Source organism: Eschrichtius robustus, chromosome 2 (assembly GCF_028021215.1).
Source record: "Eschrichtius robustus isolate mEscRob2 chromosome 2, mEscRob2.pri, whole genome shotgun sequence".
In the NCBI taxonomy this organism is placed as follows: domain Eukaryota; kingdom Metazoa; phylum Chordata; class Mammalia; order Artiodactyla; family Eschrichtiidae; genus Eschrichtius; species Eschrichtius robustus.
Window position 1 is genome coordinate 177,069,284 of NC_090825.1, and position 17,245 is coordinate 177,086,528.

Consider the following 17,245-nt stretch of genomic DNA (forward strand, 5'->3'; position numbering starts at 1 on the left):
CACCCTCTGGCCTCAGTCTTCCCATCTGTACAAGGGAGTGTGAGTTACTGATGCCCCTTAAGGCCCCTGGCCCAGAGACAATTGGGTTCTCAGGGGGCCAGATTAGAAAATACAAACTTAAGACACCCAGTAAAATTTGAATTTCTGATGAACGAATAATTTTTTTTTACTGAGTATGTCCCAAATATAAATACGCCTAAGTATAAATGTATCACCAACCCCGGCACAACACCAAGCTGCAGACTACAAGTCCCAAAATCCATTGCGACATCCCTTTAGGAACCTTCTGTCATGATTTCTTGATTCTTCTTTCATTCTTTTATCCAAAAATTATATAAACCACCCACTGTGTGCCAGGCCTTGTGTTAAGTTCTGAGGAATACATCAGCGCAAAAAACAGACACAAGTCTTTGCCCTCATGGTGTTAACATCTATATTTCTTGGGAGTTTTTTTTTTTTTTTTGGGAGTTTTAAGTGATTTTTTCCCGGACTTCTGCCAGGAAGACTTCAGCTCCCATGACCCCTTGTGCTTGTTCAATGAGACTACAATTCCCAGGAGACCTAGCGCATCAGGCCGGCCCCTCTCTTCCTTATTCCCAACTTTCCTCCGGGTCGCAAGGTCACGTCTTGCACAACCCCCTGCATCCCTCCACCTTCTACCACAGCAAAGACAGGGTCTCAGTAAGTTCCGCCGATTATAGTTTTTTTTTTTTTTAAGTCTCCGTATTTTCTGACTTGGGGTTTATGTGAAACCTTACTCAAACGGTCCACCACAGCTTCCTCTTTCGGGGAGTAACAGAATGGGCCTACAACTCCCAGGTGGCTCCGCGCGCGCCGGGAGGACTACAACTCCCAGCAGGCAGCGCGGCGGGTGGGTGGCCCTCGGCTGTGCCCGCAGGACCCCGGAGCGGGCGCGGGCTGCCCGGCGCAGCGCCCGCAGGACCCCGGCACCTACCCATGCCTAGGTGAGTTCGCGTGAGCCGCCGCCGCCGCCGTCCCGTCCCCGCCGCCGCCCCGCGCGGCCCCGCCGCAGGCCAGGATGCTGGAGGAAGCAGGAGAGGTGCTGGAGAACATGCTGAAGGCGTCGTGCCTGCCGCTCGGCTTCATCGTCTTCCTGCCCGCCGTGCTGCTGCTCGTGGCGCCGCCGCTGCCCGCCGCCGACGCGGCTCACGAGTTCACCGTGTATCGCATGCAGCAGTACGACCTGCAGGGACAGCCCTACGGTGCGTGGACCCGGGCCCCTGGCCTCCCCCCGGGGCCGGGCTTTCCCCATGGGCTCCTGACCTCCCCCAGCTTTGCCTCCCCGCACCTGACCTCCCGCTCAGCCTTTCTCCTCCCCGAGGCTCCGGCCTATGCCGGCCAGGATGCCCTCTCCTTCGGTTCGGTCTCTGCTCCCCGGGCCCCAGGACCTGCCTCTCCCACCTGTCCAGCAGGAGTCCAGCCCTCAGACCTCACTTGGGCCGCCAGACACTTACCCAGATCCCAGGCAAGTCCGAGCTTGGATACCTGGACCGACGCTAGGCCCCCAGCTCTCTCTGCCCCAGGGACCCGCCCCGCTGGCTGCCACAGCACCCCGGCCCCGTCCCCGACAAGGGCTACATACTCCAGAACGCAGAGCTCTCTCCCACCTTCAGGCCAAGCTGCCCCTGCTCCTTTTCTCCTGGGTCCTCTCTGATTCCCAGCTGGAACAGAGCCCCAACCTTGGGTCTTCTTCACTTGGAGTGGAGCCTCTCAGCGCGGTTCTTCCAGGCCGAGCTGGCCACCCTTTCACAGTCCCTGGCACCCCAGTGTGTTTTGTCCAGTGTCTACATTCTGACCCCTTTCAGGGCTCAAGAAGCTCTGATCGCTGACCCCAGCCTGGCCCCGTGTCAAGGCCCATCTCTCCCCAGGCTCTGCTCCCTGGTCCCAACTCATGAGCCAGGTTCCTCAGAATTCCTTAGCTAATCCTTCAGTCCCCTGCCTTTGGGCTCCTGAAATCCCTTGGACCCCATTTCTTGCTCCCCGCTTTGGTGCATACCCACCCCTCGGCTTCCTGGAACACCACCAGCCCACCCTGGCTCCTTCTATCCACGATTTCAGGCCCCCACGGCTGGATCCTGTCCAGCTCCTGTTCCCCGGCCCTGCTCCCTCATCTGTCAAAGTGCTGACCCCAGTGCTCAAGTCATTCTGAATTTCTCTCTTTTTCCCCAGCCTTGCTGTATCTGGTGTTCCAGAACCTTCTGGCCTCTGGTTTCTCTTCCAGCCTGGTGCCTTAGGCCCCCACAAGTCAAGGCCCGCCCTCCCCAGTTCCCCTGGTCCCCTCCTCTCTGAGCTCTGGTTCTCTTGGACTAGCCTCTCTTGTTGGAACATCAGGCCTAGCCTGAGCCCCCTGGATCCCCTGCCACTGCCAGGCCCCTGGGGAGCCCCAGTGTCTGGAGATTCCCCTCAGATCCCTCATCACCCCAGAGTTATGTTGTTTCTGTTTAGTGCAGTGGTTGTCAACCCACTCAGCGGTTGTCGCTGAGTGATGACTTTGGGTTGTCGTGACTGGGGGTGCTCCTGGCATCGAGGGGGTAGGGCCAGGGGTGCTGTTCCACACCCCACAGTGCCTGGGATGGCCTCTCCCAGAGAATGATCTGGGCCAGATTGTCAGCAGTGCTGAGGGGGAGAACTTGGGGTTACAGAGATGTCTCTAGACCCCAGGCTCTCGACCGGTGGGGAGGAAGGCCAGGAGCCCCTAACGAGTGGGCAGTTTGTATGCGTTGTTGACATCCCCCTGGGGAGAGAGTTTCAGCCGGTGCTGTCACAGGTGGTCTTTTGAGATGTGGCTCATGCAATGGAAGAAGGGGATCTTTAGCATCTCTTGGTGGTTAACTGTAACAAGCTTGAATAGCTACGTGTGACTAGCGGCTGCCGTCCTGGTCTAGAGGATCCTGCAGTCCAGCAGCAGGCCTGGATCCTAGAACTCTCCAGGTCAACCCGTCAGACCTTCCCTCACCCAGTCACTCCGCTGTCCCCTCTCGCACTGCACTTGGAGCCTTGCCGGGAGCTCTCCCAGCACACCCAGCTCCGCTCCGGGACCCTTGGGCAGCTGTAATCCAGCAGCCTGGATGCCCCGGATTCCCCCACCGCCTGCTCAGCGCTGGCCTGCTTGCGGGTGTGGCCCCCTCTCCCCGCCCCAGACAGGTGCCGCAGACCCGCTCCCTGACCGCATCATTCTCCTCGCAGGTCCTCGGGAACCTTCTCTCCTTTCTCCCTGCCCTCCTTCCCTCTTCCCCTCCTTTACCTGAGTTCTTCGCCCCTGTTCCTGGATTCCTTCCCGTTCTTTTTTCTGACCCAGTGTCTCCCCCCACCCCACATGCCCTCCTTTCCGGCCCCCATCTTTGTTGCTCATGGTGAGAAACCTGGATGCCGAGTGGGCTCGGGGGTGAGCGGAGGGGCCTGGCAGGGCGCCCACCCGTCTCAGCTCGCAGGTCTACACCTCCACCCAGATCACACCAGGCAGCGTCCCCCATTGGCAGGGATGTGAGGTCCCCACCGCTGCCTGGGGAGATGCTGGTGGGATAGTCCGGGAAGGCCCGGTGGTGCAGAGGGAGTCCCGGCTCCTCCCCGGTCGTGGAGCCTCTGAGGGCTGGTCTGCTGGGTCACTGCGGATTGCAGCATCCCCGGCATCACGCACGCCCTCGGCTCCCGCCTCCTGGTGTAACCCTCGCTCTGGGCCTCCTTTCCCAACTTCCTGTTCGCTCCTGTTGAGAAACAGGCGGGCGGGGTGCCGGGAAGGGGAGGCGTGTGCTCTTTGAGCTGGGGTGTGACCCCCACCCCCCCACCCCCTGAATGGACTCCGGCCTTTCTGGGCTGGGCCGCTCACGCCCATCCCACTTGGTCCCCACAGAAACAGCCCTGGGAGGTTGGGATGTGGGCACCCACACAGGGCACGGGGATGGGCTCTCCGCCCCTTGCTGGTCGGTGGCTTCGCGCTGCAAAGGACCAGTGCAACCCGCAAGGAGAGAGGACTGGCCCTGGGCCCTCGGTAGAGAAGCTTATGACCTCTGTCCAGGTCTGGTCCCATTGTGGGAACCGGCGACTTCCGTCCAGGTGTCCAGCGCCCGCCCAGACGCAGGGGTGACCGAGGCGGCGCTGGCTTCAGCCTCATGCCAGCAAAGACGGTCTCCGCTCTTGGGGCGCTCAGCCTCTGGGGGCGGTTGGGGGGCTGGCGTCCACCTGGTTCTGCTCTCACCCCCCCCCCCCACCCCCCCCCCCCGCTTCCCATCTCTGGGTCTTTGTAGGCTCCACCCCGAGGTGACAGGTGACATCCGAGCCGCCCCTGGGAGGCTGCGGCTGGGACACGGGGGAGGGGCCTGTCCGGCATTCCCAGAGCTTCAGGGGCCCCTGAAGGTCTTTGCCGCCCTCCCCGCCAGGCCCTCCCGGGCTCCCACGTTGCCCTAAAGCAGAGGAAAGGCCCTGGGGCGGGGGAGAGGCACACAGCCCCCAGCCTGGGGCGCATGGCCCAGCTTCGCTCCTTGGTCACAGACCCCTGCCCCTGAGACAGCCCTGCCCTTTCCCACCTGGGGCGCTGTCCCTTCTGTGTTCTGCTGGGCCCCTCCGACGGACCAGCCCTCAAGATGGGCTGTAGGAAGCGACCCTTCTCCCGATGGCACGTCCTTGGAAAGCAGAGGTGGGGACCTCGCTCCTGGCCCTGAGCCTGAGGCCGTCTGGGCCTGGTGCATCCCTGAGGACACAGGTGTCGCCTTGCCCGGCAGCCTCGACCTCCAGGCAGCACACTCTGGCTCCCCGGGGGAAGCAGACCTGTTTCTCTGCATTGTTATTCTGACACTCACTGTGTGGGTCTCCAACTGGAGGCCCTAAGGGCCATATCTGGCCCCCATGTGCAGTAGGGTTTGTTTGTCTTTGTGCATCCTGGGTCAGCCTGGGACCTGTGAGACATTTTGGACCCGCCGTGTGCCTTTGTCACCTGGGTGATCTGACCTAAGAATCTGGATTTCTGGCAGCATCCCGCTGAGTGCTGGTGGCCCTGGCAGCTGGGGGCCTGCCTGAGCCCCCTTTCCCATCAGTGCAGGGATGGCCCTGAGGGCCCGCCGCTGCATACCGTGCACCCGTGGGTGCTGGCGCCCCCTCCTCGTTGCGCTGAAACGTCCACGCAGCTTCTCGCCGCCTTTCTCCAGTAGAGCTCTGAGGACAGCAGTGCTGTGTCTGAGGGGACCTGCTGGCCTTAGAAACGCGCTCTGTGCAATCCTGGCTGCAGCCTACTTCTCAGGCGGGGAGGGGTCAGCTGCCTGGAAAAGCTTGTGAGCGGGGAGGGGGCCAAGCCGGAAGCAGCCTCTCCCTCCCTCCCTGCTTCTCTGGCCCTTTCTTGAGCTCCCAGAGGAGAGGAACCCGGGTGGTCCTGCCCCCAGGGCACACCAGGCCATGTCCGGCATCATCTGTGGTTACCATGACTAGGGGGCTCCTGGCATCGAGGGGGTGGGGCCAGGAAGGGTGCTCCACACCCCACAGCGCCCAGGACGGCCCAGGGGGAACAGTGCAGCCCTGACTGGAAGAAGATGGACAGACCCTGGTGTTTTCCTTCCTGAGGGGCTTCAGGGAGGCCGGGCGTTGGTTCGTTCCATGTCCTGAGCCTGCTGGGCTGGGAGTCGCCAGGCGACGCTGGGTTTGCAGTGTGGTGAACGAGGTCTCTACCCCTGGAACCCCCAGGCTAGTTAGGGGAGTAGATAGCGAGGGCCCCGGGGACATGGACAAGGCCGTGTTAGAGCTGTGAGGGGAGGGGGCCCTGGCCTGGGGAGGGCGGGACGGGGGCCACTGGTCAGGTTAGCCAGGGCAGGGTTTGGGTTTTCCTCGGGTCATTGGGAACTGTGGGGGGCAGTCCTGTAGCCTGGGGGCTCCCTCTGCTGGGGACTAGACCCTGGAGTGGGTGCTGAGCTCTGTGCTGGGCGTCTCCTGACACCCTGGGCAGGGCGTGAGGCACCTGTGGGGCCCTGCGTCCCAGGAGCCATGGGGAACCCGGGGAGGAGGGCTGGGGGAGCAGGACCGACTGGGTTCCAATCCCGGTGCTCCTGCTGACGGTCCCGCCTTCCGGGTGGGTGGCGTGGGGGGCTGCTGGCTGCCTCTGTGGGCTGGGGTGAGGGCACCCGCCCCTGAGCTGCCGCAGGGACATGGGGCGGGGGGCACAGCACCCAGCCTGGCAGGAAGCCCGCACATCCTCGCAGGGCGGCTGGGTGGGCAGGGACCACGTCACTCTCTGAGGGATGACTGTGGCCGTGGTGCAGTGGCGGAGGGAGGGTGCCAGAGCAGGGACAGTGGGTCCAGCCCTGGTTTAGGAATGTAGGGGTAGGGGGGTTGGTTCAAGGAGAAGGGTCTTAGTTTTCGTTGAGTTCTCGGAAGGCCCCGCGAGACCAGGGTTGGGGTGGGCGCGGCTCAGGTGGGTGGGCGGCTAGCTGAGGGACCCCTCCCTGCAGGCACGCGGAACGCGGTGCTGAACACGGAGGCGCGCACCATTGACGCGGACGTGCTGAGCCGGCGCTGCGTGCTCATGCGGCTGCTGGACTTCTCGTACGAGCGCTACCAGCGCGCCCTACGCCAGTCGGCCGGTGCCGTGGTCATCATCCTGCCGCGGGCCATGGCCGCGGTGCCGCAGGACGTCATCCGGGTGAGGCCCGCCCCGCCCCACCCCACCGGCTCCGGCTCCGGCTCCGGCTCCATCCCGTCCAGTCCCCGGTGCCCGCCCTCTAGGGGCAGCCCCGGGCCCCCCTGCCCGAAGCCGCGTGAACGTTTGTCTCTCCCGCAGCAATTCATGGAGATCGAGCCCGAGATGCTGGCCATGGAGACCATCGTGCCTGTGTACTTCGCCGTGGAGGACGACGCCCTGCTGTCCATCTACGAGCAGACGCAGGCTGCGTCCGCCTCCCAGGGCTCCGCCTCTGCCGCCGAAGGTGGGCTCGGGGCGGGGGGCGTGCGGAGAGGGGCCCCGCTGTGCAGTTTCCAGGACCCCCTCTCCCGGGCTGGGGGATGCTGCGGTGAGCTTGGCAGCCGGCAGCTCTGCCGTTTGACCGGTCCGGGGGCCATGGGGGAGAGTGAGCTAGCAAAAGTGGTCAAAGAATTGAGCCAAAAGGATCCAATCGCAGGTGTAGGAAAAGGAAGCTGGTCCTCGGAGCCAACGAGAGTGGGCAAGGCAGGCAGGTTTGTCCACACAGCGGACTCACCCAGCTCCTTGGGGAAACAGTTTGTGGGTATGTGTTTAAGCTGTAAAGGAAGGGTCATTCCTCCTGGCCAGATTATTAGCTGCGTGGATGCTAGACTGGGGGATGGCAGACTGTGGCCCTCGGCCGCCTGTTTGTGTAAATAAAGTTTTATCGGCACACAGCCAGTGTTACACACGGCTTATGGTGGCTTTCACACTACAGTAGGAGAGTTCAGTGGCTGTGACAGACTGGCCCACAGAGCTAAAAATTTCGACTCTCTAGCACTTTACAGAGAAAGGTTGCTAAACCCTGGTCTGAATTAAAGTCTGGACAGTGGCCGTCTGCACTGTGGCAGCACAAGAGTGAGTGTTTGGAAAGATCTTAATTTCTAGTTAGAGCGGAAGGGAGGGGGAGGAGTCAGCTACTTGGTGGAATATTACGCAGCCGTTAAGAAACGGCATCGGGTGTGAGAAAGTGCTTATTTTACGTTGGTCAGTGGAAAAACCAGAATATAAGATCATGGATCAGGATCACAACACTTTCTTAGGCGTAGCTTGTTTGTTTTGGGATAACGCTAGGGTTTGGAAGAAGTTGCGGACATACTACGGTTCCTGAGAGGCACCCTCCCAGCTCCCCCAGTGATGACACCTCCCGTGGCCATCACGATTGGGGTTTGTGTCATTGTCATTGTTGTTTTTCGGCCGCACCGCACGGCTTGCAGGATCTTACTTCCCCGACCAGGGATCGAACCCGGGCCCTCGGCAGTGAAAGCGCAGAGTCCTAACCCCCGGACCGCCAGGGAGTTCCCACGGTTGTGTATTTAAATGTGTAAAGAACGGAAGGGCTTGAGACAGGCTGAGCTCACGGGCGTTTTAGGGCAGCCGCTGCCCCCAGGTGAAACAGTGGCAGGCGCAGTGGACCACTGGCTCGCATGGAGCGAAGTGGGCACCACCTCACCTCGGCTCGGGAGAGAATGGAACTTTCCTTTCTATGAAAGTTTGAGTTCTCACGCCATCTTTGCTTTCGGGGCTGGGCTGGAGGATCGTGGGCCATCTGATGGAAAACTCCTGTTTTGGGGTCACTGCTGCAGTGATCCTTGGGGAGCTGGGTCAGAGGTTGTGCACGCCCCTTCGTGATTTAGGAACGGTCCCTGACGGTCCCGCAGAGCGAGGGCGCGCACGCCCTCCTCACCGGCCTGAGTGGTGTCCGGGTGACTGTTTCACCGGCTCTTATACTGGACACCCAGGTTCTTGCCCGTGTCCAGTTACCGCATTGTGTTCTAGTCTGTGTGGTCAGTTCTGCTTTTGCTCAGACTGAACCCCTGGAGTCTGGGGTGCTGGGGTGGTGAGCGTGCCGGCTCTGGTCCGGGAACCCCCAGGCCGCGGCACGGCAGCCCCCGGGCTCAGGCTGGTCCTCCCCGGCCCCGTCCTCAGTGCTGCTCCACACCGCCACCGCCAACGGCTTCCAGATGGTCACCAGCGGGGTCCAGAGCAAGGCCGTGAGCGACTGGCTCATCACCAGCGTGGAGGTGAGTGCCCGGCGTGCCTCACTGCCCGTGCCCACTAGAGGGAGCCTCTGACTGGGAAATCGGGTCAGATGGCCGCCCTCCCGCCCTATGGAGAGATGGGCCTCCAGCCGCACACCCTGCCTCGCCTCCTCCTCCCCCCACCCCTGCCCCACCGAGAGCCCCCTCCCCGAGTGGCCGGCCCTTCCCCTAACAGTAACATCACGGGGGCTCAGCTGAGCTGGCGGAGAGCAGAGCTCTGGGCAGCAATTAAAGCCTAATCTCCCACCGGGAGGGCGGGTGTATGCAGGCATCCAGGCCAGAGCAAGGTCCAAGTTCTCCCCCTCGCAGTCTCCCCACCCGGGTCAGCTCCACGGGCCGCCCGTGGGGTTGTCTCGCTGCACCCGCCCCACCCCACCCCCCCCCCCCCGAAAAAAGCCTCCGGTGGTTTTGTTCCCCTTCCCCCACGAGGAGGCCGCAGCTGAGGCCTCGCAGAGCTGCCCTCTGTCCAGAGAGTAAGGGGCGTGGGGCCTCAGCACATGCTGCCCCCGGCTCGGACCGCCCGCGGGCCCTGCTCCCGACAGGACGTCTTTGCCGTCTGTTCCCTGCTGGACTTGACCGGGGGCTGGTTTACGCAGGAGGACCTCGGCCAGGGCGCCGGACCCCGACCCCCTGAGCTCTTCCTGTGCTGTCAGGACCTTGCCGTGCCTGCCGTCAGCGGGGCTCGGCCTTTGAAGGGTGGGCCTGGTTTCCCGGTGGCCAGGTCTGGCCACCCCCTGTGTCCACAGTGTAGCCGGCAAAGCCGAGAACACTGCCGCCGGGTGGGAGGCGGCCACTGCCTCAGGCCGGCTGACCCTTCACACCTGTGTCTCTGCAGGGGCGGCTGACCGGGCTGGGCGGAGAGGACCTGCCCACCATCGTCATCGTGGCCCACTACGACGCCTTCGGGGTGGCCCCGGTACGTCCGTGCCCTCAGGGCCCCGTGAACACCCTGCGGGACGGGTGTCATCGTGAAGCTTCACTCCCCCAAACGAGACGTGACAGCAGAGGGAGGGGCGGTCCCCGGGGAGGCCCATGAGACCCAGCCAGGGATTCTCACTTGGGGCTGGTCACGCAGGCACCTCTGCCCGGCACGGCCGAGACCCCAGACCCAGGAGGAGAGCAGGTGCCCGTGCAGACCCTGTGTCTGCACAGACAGTGTCAGGACAGGGGGCCCCCGAAGTTCGGTTCCCGGCGCCCCCGAGGGCTGGCCTGGCCAGCGTCCCTCCAGGCTGCAGGCCACCCGGGGCTGTGCCCTCAGAGCCCCCGGCACGGTGGGGTGGGAGGTTCCTGCTGGAGAACCAACAGCCAGCTGAACCAGACAGTGTGGGTGCTGGGAGGGCCTGCAGCCGGGCGTGTGCCCCTGACCGCGCCTTGCGGGCCGCCCCACCTGGGAGGCCAAGGCTGTCCTTGAGGACGCCGGGGCCCAGAGGCCGGCCCTGGACAGTCGGCTCAGAGCCACGTTCTCACCCTTTTCATCATCCACCCTCACAGAGCCTTTTTAGACACCTGTGTCCTCATTTTCCCTTTCCTGTGAAATTTTCTTAAATATTTGAGATGTGATTCCCATAACATAAAATCCATCCTTTTAAAGCACGCAATTCAGAGGTTTTTAGTGAATTCACAAAATTGTGTAGACATCACCCCTCTCTGCTTTCAGAGCATTCCATCCCCCCAAAAGAAGCCCCCTCCCTATGAAGTCACCCCACCCCTTCCCCAGTCCCCGACAGCCAGGAACCCACTCTCCGTGTCTGTGGATCGGCCTGTCCCGGATGTTTCCCCTCAGTGGGGTCACACCCTGTGTGTCCTTGTGTCTGGCTTCCCTCACTGAGCACTCCGTCGCCCCCTCCCTGTGAACTTGAACAACATCGCACACCGTGTGTCAGTTGGTGAGCTGTGACTGTGGGAGGGTCCCAAGCCATGCAAACAACCCAGTTTTTGTCTCTCCAAGAACCAGTCGTTCCCCGTAGGGAATGTCGCCTTAGAGCGCAGGACCCAGACACGTGGGGGCAGTTCACAGCGCAGGGGGGGCAGAAGGCCGGAGGTCCAGCTGGAGGGAACTCCCAGGGCGGATGCCCAGGCCGGACGGAGGCTGCGCACGGGGCTTCCCGCGTGCGTGGAGGCCGGGCGGCGCCCGGGGCCGTCGGTCTTGGGTTTGGGCCGCGCAGGGTGGGTGAGCCCAGCTGCGCTGGAGACGTGGACCGGGGGCGAGATTCGGGGGGGGGGTGGGGGGGTGCGAGGCGCCGCACGTGGACGTGGGGTGACCTCGGCCTCTGCACACCCGCAGTGGCTGTCGCACGGCGCGGACTCCAATGGGAGTGGCATCTCCGTGCTTCTGGAGCTCACCCGTCTCTTCTCCAGGCTCTATACCTACAAGCGCACCCACGCCGCGTAAGTGATGGGGGCAGGGCGGTTCCGACCCCGGAATCGCAGTGTCGGGTCGTGGAGCCCAGCTCCTCCCGGGTGCACCCCCAGGAATCCCCCCCAGGAGGCCGGGCTGCCCTCGCTCCCAGAAGAGCCGGGGATGCTCCAATGGCAAGAAGCAGAAATACCTGCGAGCCAGTTGCTCAGGCTGGCGTCTCCCCGTCGCGGCCCTGGGCACGGCTGGTCACCGGTGTGGGCGCTCGTCCCTACACCGCGCTGCCCTGGGACGGCAGGGGCCCAGTGACGAGCGAGTCTCCCTGAGCTGCCGGGCCTGGCCCCATGCACGCAGGCGCCCTGAGCGGCAGGGGTGCTCACGTTCCAGGCGGGGAGGGGAGGTTGAGATCAGGGTGTCAGCAGGGCCACGCCGCCTCCTGAAACCCCAGGGGAGGGTCCTTCCCGTCGCTGCCGGGTTCCAGCAGTGATGGATTCCTCGGTCCCAGCGTCACGTGGCCTCCTCTTCCTCCGGGTGTCTCTCCTCTCCTACAAGGACCGCCGTGGCTACGGCGGGATGGATGGGGCTGGGGGGGCGGGCGCGGGGACATGGTCCTTCACGACAACCCTGGCTTCAGTCCTGCTCGAGGGGCGGGGTGCTGAATCACCTGTCACTTTTTATTTCCCGGTTGGTCCACCCAGTCTCTCCTGGTTTCGAGAGTTCAGTGAGGCTCCTGAAGCCATGCTTCTCACCAGAGAGGCAGCCAGAGCTGTGCTTCTCACCTGGAGCCCCTGGGGGACACTGGGCCATGTCTGGGGACATCTGTGAGCATCATGACTCGGGGGCTCCTGGCATCCATTGGGTGGGGGCCAGGGATGTTGCTGCACACCCCCCAGCACCCAGGACTCCCCAATGTCAGCAGTGCCAGGATAGGGAGGCCCAACCCTGAAGGCTGGTTGGATCTCGTACTTGGGGGGAGACCACCTCCTCCTTGTCGGGGACCTGGACTCCCACGTGTCAACGCTGGCGCCCCACTGCTTCCCGCCAGGTACAACCTCCTGTTCTTTGCTTCTGGAGGAGGAAAGTTCAACTACCAGGGCACCAAGCGCTGGTTAGAAGACAATCTGGACCACACAGGTGAGCGGCCCCAGTGGCCAGGGTGGGGTCCGGGCCCCCGGTACTGTCCCCCACCTCCACCCACCAGCCCTCACTGCACTCAGATTCCAGCCTGCTCCAGGACAACGTGGCCTTCGTCCTCTGCCTGGACACCCTGGGCCGGGGGGACAGCCTGCACCTGCACGTGTCCAAGCCGCCCAGGGAGGGGACGCTACAGCACTCCTTCCTGCGGGAGCTCGAGACGGTAGGCGCCCCGCCGGAGGCCAGGCTGGGACATGGGATCTTTGCGCACCCTGGGGCCTCGGGTGAGCCTCAGGTGGGTTTTCTGGGGGGGGTGGGGGCAGGTGGGCTTCTTGCTGGGTTCCAGAAGCAGGAGGTTCGGGGAGGGACTTGGGACCCGCCGGACGTGAGGGGCCACCTCCACAGAGACAGGCAGGGCTGGGGCGCGGCCCGCGGGCGCCGGGCAGAGCCTGAGAGTGCCCCTTGCAGGTGGCCGCCCACCAGTTCCCCGAGGTGCGGTTCTCCATGGTGCACAAGAAGATCAACCTGGCGGAGGACATCCTGGCCTGGGAGCATGAGCGCTTCGCCATCCGCCGGCTGCCTGCCTTCACCCTGTCCCATCTGGAGAGCCACCGCGATGGCCAGCGCAGCAGCATCATGGACGTGCGGTGAGCACCGCCGTCGGAGCAGGCGTGGGCCGGGGCATCAGCCGGTCCTTGGGCATCCGGCAGGCTTCCTGGAGGAGGTGGCTCTAGAACTGATGGGCGTGAGCCAGGAGAAGGGTGTGGCTCGGTGGAGGGAAGACTTGGGGGGAGGCGGGGGACCTCCCGGGGCAGCCCCCCACCCCACGCCGACGCCCACTCGGGTCGGGATGTGTTGCCTCTGAGGCTCCTCTTCTACGGTCCTGTGTTGCTGGCAGCCCTTGGTGTCCCTGGGCTTGTGGCCGTGCCACCGTCCCTGCCTCCGTGGTCACGTGGCCTCTCTCTCGTGCCTGTGTCCAAATTCCCCTCCTTATAGGGACACCAGCCGTGGGACTTCAGACCCCCCTACTCCAGTGTGATCACATCTTAGCTAATAACGTCTGCGGAGATCCTACTTCCAAATTGGGTCCCATTCCCAGGTTCCGGGTGGGCGTGAATTTGGGGGACACTGTTGCCCCCACTACAGGGCGTTACAGCAACTCCACCCTCAGCAGCCCATGGAGGCGGGTGTCCTGACCTCCCCCAAGGTCCAGAGGAGGAGACAGGCCCGGGGCCGCCAGTCACTAAGGCAGACGCGCGTCCACAGGGCACAGGCTTGGCCCGGGCACCCAGGGTGCAGGGCAGCCCCGTCGGGGGCGGGCCCGGCCCAGAGAGGAGCCCGCGGTGCGGGGGGCGCCTGTCTGCTGGGAGGGCCGTCGCTCTGCTTGTCTTTATCGTTATCAGGTATATGCTCGCTCTTGGTTTTTGGCGATTGTGAACGATGCCAATTCCTGATATGTGTGTTTTTAAAACCTGCCCTCGAAGGTCCCGGGTTGACTCTAAAAGCCTGACCCGAAACACGAGGCTCATCGCCGAGGCCCTGACCCGTGTCATCTACAACCTGACAGAGAAGGTGAGCCCCCGCCCGCCCTCCCGTGAGCCCCCTGCCCGCCCCGCCGCTGGCGGGTCTGGACTCAGCCCCATGTTCTCCTCTCTCCGCAGGGGACGCCCCCGGACATGCCAGTCTTCACGGAGCAGATGGTAACGGGTGGGCGGGCGGGCGGGCGGGCAGGGGGGCCGGTGGGGCGGGGGCAGGGGTCCCGTGACCACGGCCGCTTCCCCGCAGCAGATCCAACAGGAGCAGCTGGACTCGGTGATGGACTGGCTGACCACCCAGCCGCGGGCCGCGCAGCTGGTGGGCAAGGACGGCCCGCTCCTCAGCACGCTGGAGCACTACCTCAGCCACTACCTGAAGGAGGTCAGGCCGCACCACGTCAAGGCCGACAAGCGGTGAGGCCGGGCGCCGCCCCGCCAGCCAGCGGGTGGGCTCTTCTAGGGCCTTCCTCCCCGCAGGGCCAGATGGGGCAGACAGAAACACTGGACGAAAAATAAACACGATAAGTGAGAAGTGCAGGTGCCCCGTTAAACGAGTTCCAGGTGAACCGCAAATTGTCTCGGTGTAAATATAGCCCGTGCCGTGTCTGGGACATACTTACACTGAAAGCCCATTTCTTCTTATTTGCAGTCCTCGTAGAACTGAAGCCCTGTGTTTTATCTGGCAGCCCTATACCCCCAGCTACCCTTCGTGGACCTTTTGTGTTCTGGGCCTCGGGTGACTCCTACCCCAGGTCCCCTCCTGCCCTCGGGATGCTCTTCCCCACTGCAGGCCTCCTGAGTTCTGCCTTCTTTCTGTTCAGTGCTCCCATGCTCCCTGGTTGGGCTGAGCAAGGACCGAGGAGGGGTGTCTGGGGGATCCACAGGCAGGAGACACCCCCCGGAAAGCTTGGTGCCCCTCACTGGCTCTCCACCTTCCTCCCAACTCATGGCGCTCCAGGGAGAGCAAGCTCTTGAATAGAAAAAGAAACTGAGGCTCAGAGTGGACCCACAGCTGTGGAGCTGGGGGCCTCCAATTCCTAGGCTGTGGTCGTTCTCCCTCTATAGAAACGCTTCCCAGACCAGATAATTTCCAGTTACCACACTTCGTTTTAGAGAGTACACCCCAGAAAGCAACAGGAAAGACATTAGTTGAGAATAAAGGACGGTCCTTCCCCAGGAGGGGCAATGGCAGCCTTGTGCAGGCACACACCTGGGGTGCCCCCTTCCCCCGCCACGTTCCTAGGCTGGTGGGACCTCCGGTGGCCCTGCTATCAGGGTGAGCCTGCTGAGAAAGCGCTCTCTCACCAGGGACCCTGAGTTTGTCTTCTACGACCAGCTGAAGCAGGTGATGAACGCCTACAGGTGAGCGCCCTGGGTCACCGTCCAGGGGACTGGGTCCTCGGGACAGCTGGGAGCAGCCCGCTGACCCACCCCGCCACCCCCTCCCCTCCCCAGGGTCAAGCCGGCCATTTTCGACCTGCTTCTGGCCGTCTGCATCGGCGCCTACCTCGGGATGGCCTACACGGCGGTCCAGGTGAGCAGGGGACTGGGGGAGGCGAGGCCTCTCAGGAGACCCCTTGGGCGGCCCGAGGGCCTTCCTGTTGGCGGGGTCGCCCGACCTCACTGGAGCCCTCCCGCTGCCCCCAGCACTTCGACCTCCTGTACAAAACAGTTCAGAGACTGCTGAAGGCCAAGACGCAGTGACATGGCTGCTCCGCGCCGGCAGGAGGGCAGGGCCTTGCCCCTCGGCGGCTGTAACCCTGAATTACAGAACTTTTCTGTGTTGCTCTTGAGGATTTGGGGGCTTCTTTCTCTTGTTTATCCTTGGAGCTCCCTCGGAGGAGCGCTGGTGGAGGTCTGGTCTGGGGCCTGGCCGCGGACTCGGGGACAGAAGTGTGGATGAGCCCCCGCCCTGGAGTCGGCCCCGTGGCCCTCGGGGCGCATAAGCCACGCCAGGAAAGAGGAACTGCGCCCAGCTCAGCCTCGCCCTCACCCCCGCCCGTGATGCTGACCGTGGACCTGGCGGTCGCAGGCCAACAGGGTCAGGGCCAGGCCACCCCCGTGCTGGCTCTGCATCTGACCTCTAGGCTATCCCCACCCCCTCCGTCGACCCGGGTACTCCCTTCCCTCCTGTCTGGAGAGGGTGGCGCCGCCTCTGGGTCTCCGGGTTCTGGCCGCCCCCTCGCAGCCTTGTGCCCTCGCCCAGCCGGCCCTGGGACGCGACTCCCCTGAGCCCCCTTGGGCGGCTGGCGCCTTGAACACCTGGCAGCCTCGCCAGGGGCCCTTGCGCTGCTCACCCTGCTTCGCACTGCCTCTTCCCCTCCTGTCCCCGCCCCGGACTCTCGGGGCTCTGCGCTCAGCCTGTCCCCCTGCGGAGCCCCCAGGGCGGGGGGCGGCCCCTTTGCTCATTTCCCTGGGCCTTGGTTTCCTCATATGCAAGGAGGAGGATGCTTTCGGGGGGAGTGGGCACCCCCCCACCCCAGGAGGAGACGTGACCATGGGAGCAGCTCTTCCTGGGACCCTGAGGGGGCGGGTCCGGGCCTGAGCCCCGCAAACCAGGTGCCTGGTGGGGCCCGAGCCGCTCAGAAGGGGTGGAGGGGGCAGGGCTGGGACTGACCTCAGGGAGACCCAGGTGTTCAGATTCATTAGCAATACAGTCAGTGAAGTGTTGAGTGCTGGGGCGTCAGGGTCCAGGAGAGGGGACTCCAGGGGACTCCTGGCCACCAGGGAGGGCTCGCCTGCCTTCCGGTTCTGAGGGGCCTGGAGGGGCTGGGGACTGGCTCGCTCCCAAAGCCGCCCGATGCTCACTGGAGGGAACGGGCTCCTGGGGCCTCCTGGCTCGGCTGACTGTCCGTCCCGTCAGGCCTGGGAGGGGCAGGCGTGGAGGCTGCAGGTCCTCTGTCTCGTCCCTCCCTCTCCCTGCCCGGTGGCCCGTCTCCCCCAAAGACTGTTTACCGAGTGCCCGGCCACCTCTGGGGCGGGTATGGGCCCGGCCCCGCCCGGCCCATTCCTATCCTTCCCCACGTGTGAGTGTGTGAGCCGTGGACGAGCTGTGGCTTCCGCGTGAGCGTCCTTCCTCCCCAGGGCACATGGTCAGGATCACTGACCAGTTGGAGCTCAGGATGCTTGTGGGACGCGGCCGGACGATCAGAAATAAAGCCATAATGAATGACAGCCTTGTGTGTCCTGTCCTGTCGGGGGCCGGGGCCTCAGGGTTCAGTCCTGCCCACGTGAAAGTGGTTTGCGTTTCCCCGGGGGGTGGGGGGCCTGGTGCCCGTATAAAGAACAGCATCCCTCCGGCCCCCAGCTGAGACCACCACCACTCCCCACTGCAGAATGGGGGTAAAAACCAGCTCAGAGCTGATGGGACAGTGGGGCATGTTCCTTTCCTGCGGTGCTGTACCACGAGCTCAGTGTCTCAAAACAGCAGGGACTTGTTGTGTCCCAGCTCTGGATGCTGTGAGGGCGAGGATACCCGGTCTGTCCCGGCTTCTGGTCT

At 63.7% G+C, this 17,245-nt stretch overlaps 1 protein-coding gene across 4 annotated transcripts; it reads left to right on the top strand.

The window, feature by feature from the left end:
- Positions 1-635: 635 nt before the first annotated feature.
- Positions 636-16,920, top strand: NCLN (nicalin). Of its 4 annotated transcripts, none has more exons than XM_068537282.1 (15): positions 636-681; positions 966-1,223; positions 6,453-6,643; positions 6,782-6,926; positions 8,609-8,703; positions 9,557-9,637; positions 11,006-11,109; positions 12,123-12,211; positions 12,295-12,434; positions 12,680-12,858; positions 13,696-13,783; positions 13,873-13,911; positions 13,997-14,160; positions 15,055-15,108; positions 15,202-16,920. In XM_068537282.1, exons 2-15 carry the CDS (start codon positions 1,040-1,042, stop codon positions 15,431-15,433), a joined length of 1,785 nt encoding a protein of 594 aa, XP_068393383.1. In that variant the 5' UTR covers positions 636-681; positions 966-1,039; the 3' UTR covers positions 15,434-16,920. The 4 variants fall into 4 exon arrangements, with proteins under 4 accessions (XP_068393383.1, XP_068393384.1, XP_068393385.1 ...); XM_068537283.1 differs by lacking the exon at positions 636-681 and having other exon boundaries at positions 935-1,223; positions 15,202-15,280; positions 15,394-16,920; XM_068537284.1 differs by lacking the exon at positions 636-681 and having other exon boundaries at positions 935-1,223; positions 14,000-14,160; positions 15,202-15,280; positions 15,394-16,920.
- Positions 16,921-17,245: the final 325 nt, after the last annotated feature.

Excerpts from the sequence above, each read along its gene's own strand:
- NCLN (XM_068537282.1), top strand. The coding sequence starts at position 1,040 with ATGCTGGAGGAAGCAGGAGAGGTGCTGGAGAACATGCTGAAGGCGTCG. Across the intron at positions 1,224-6,452 it reads CCTGCAGGGACAGCCCTACG|GCACGCGGAACGCGGTGCTG; the intron begins GTGCGTGGACCC and ends CCCTCCCTGCAG. Across the intron at positions 13,912-13,996 it reads CAGTCTTCACGGAGCAGATG|CAGATCCAACAGGAGCAGCT; the intron begins GTAACGGGTGGG and ends GCTTCCCCGCAG.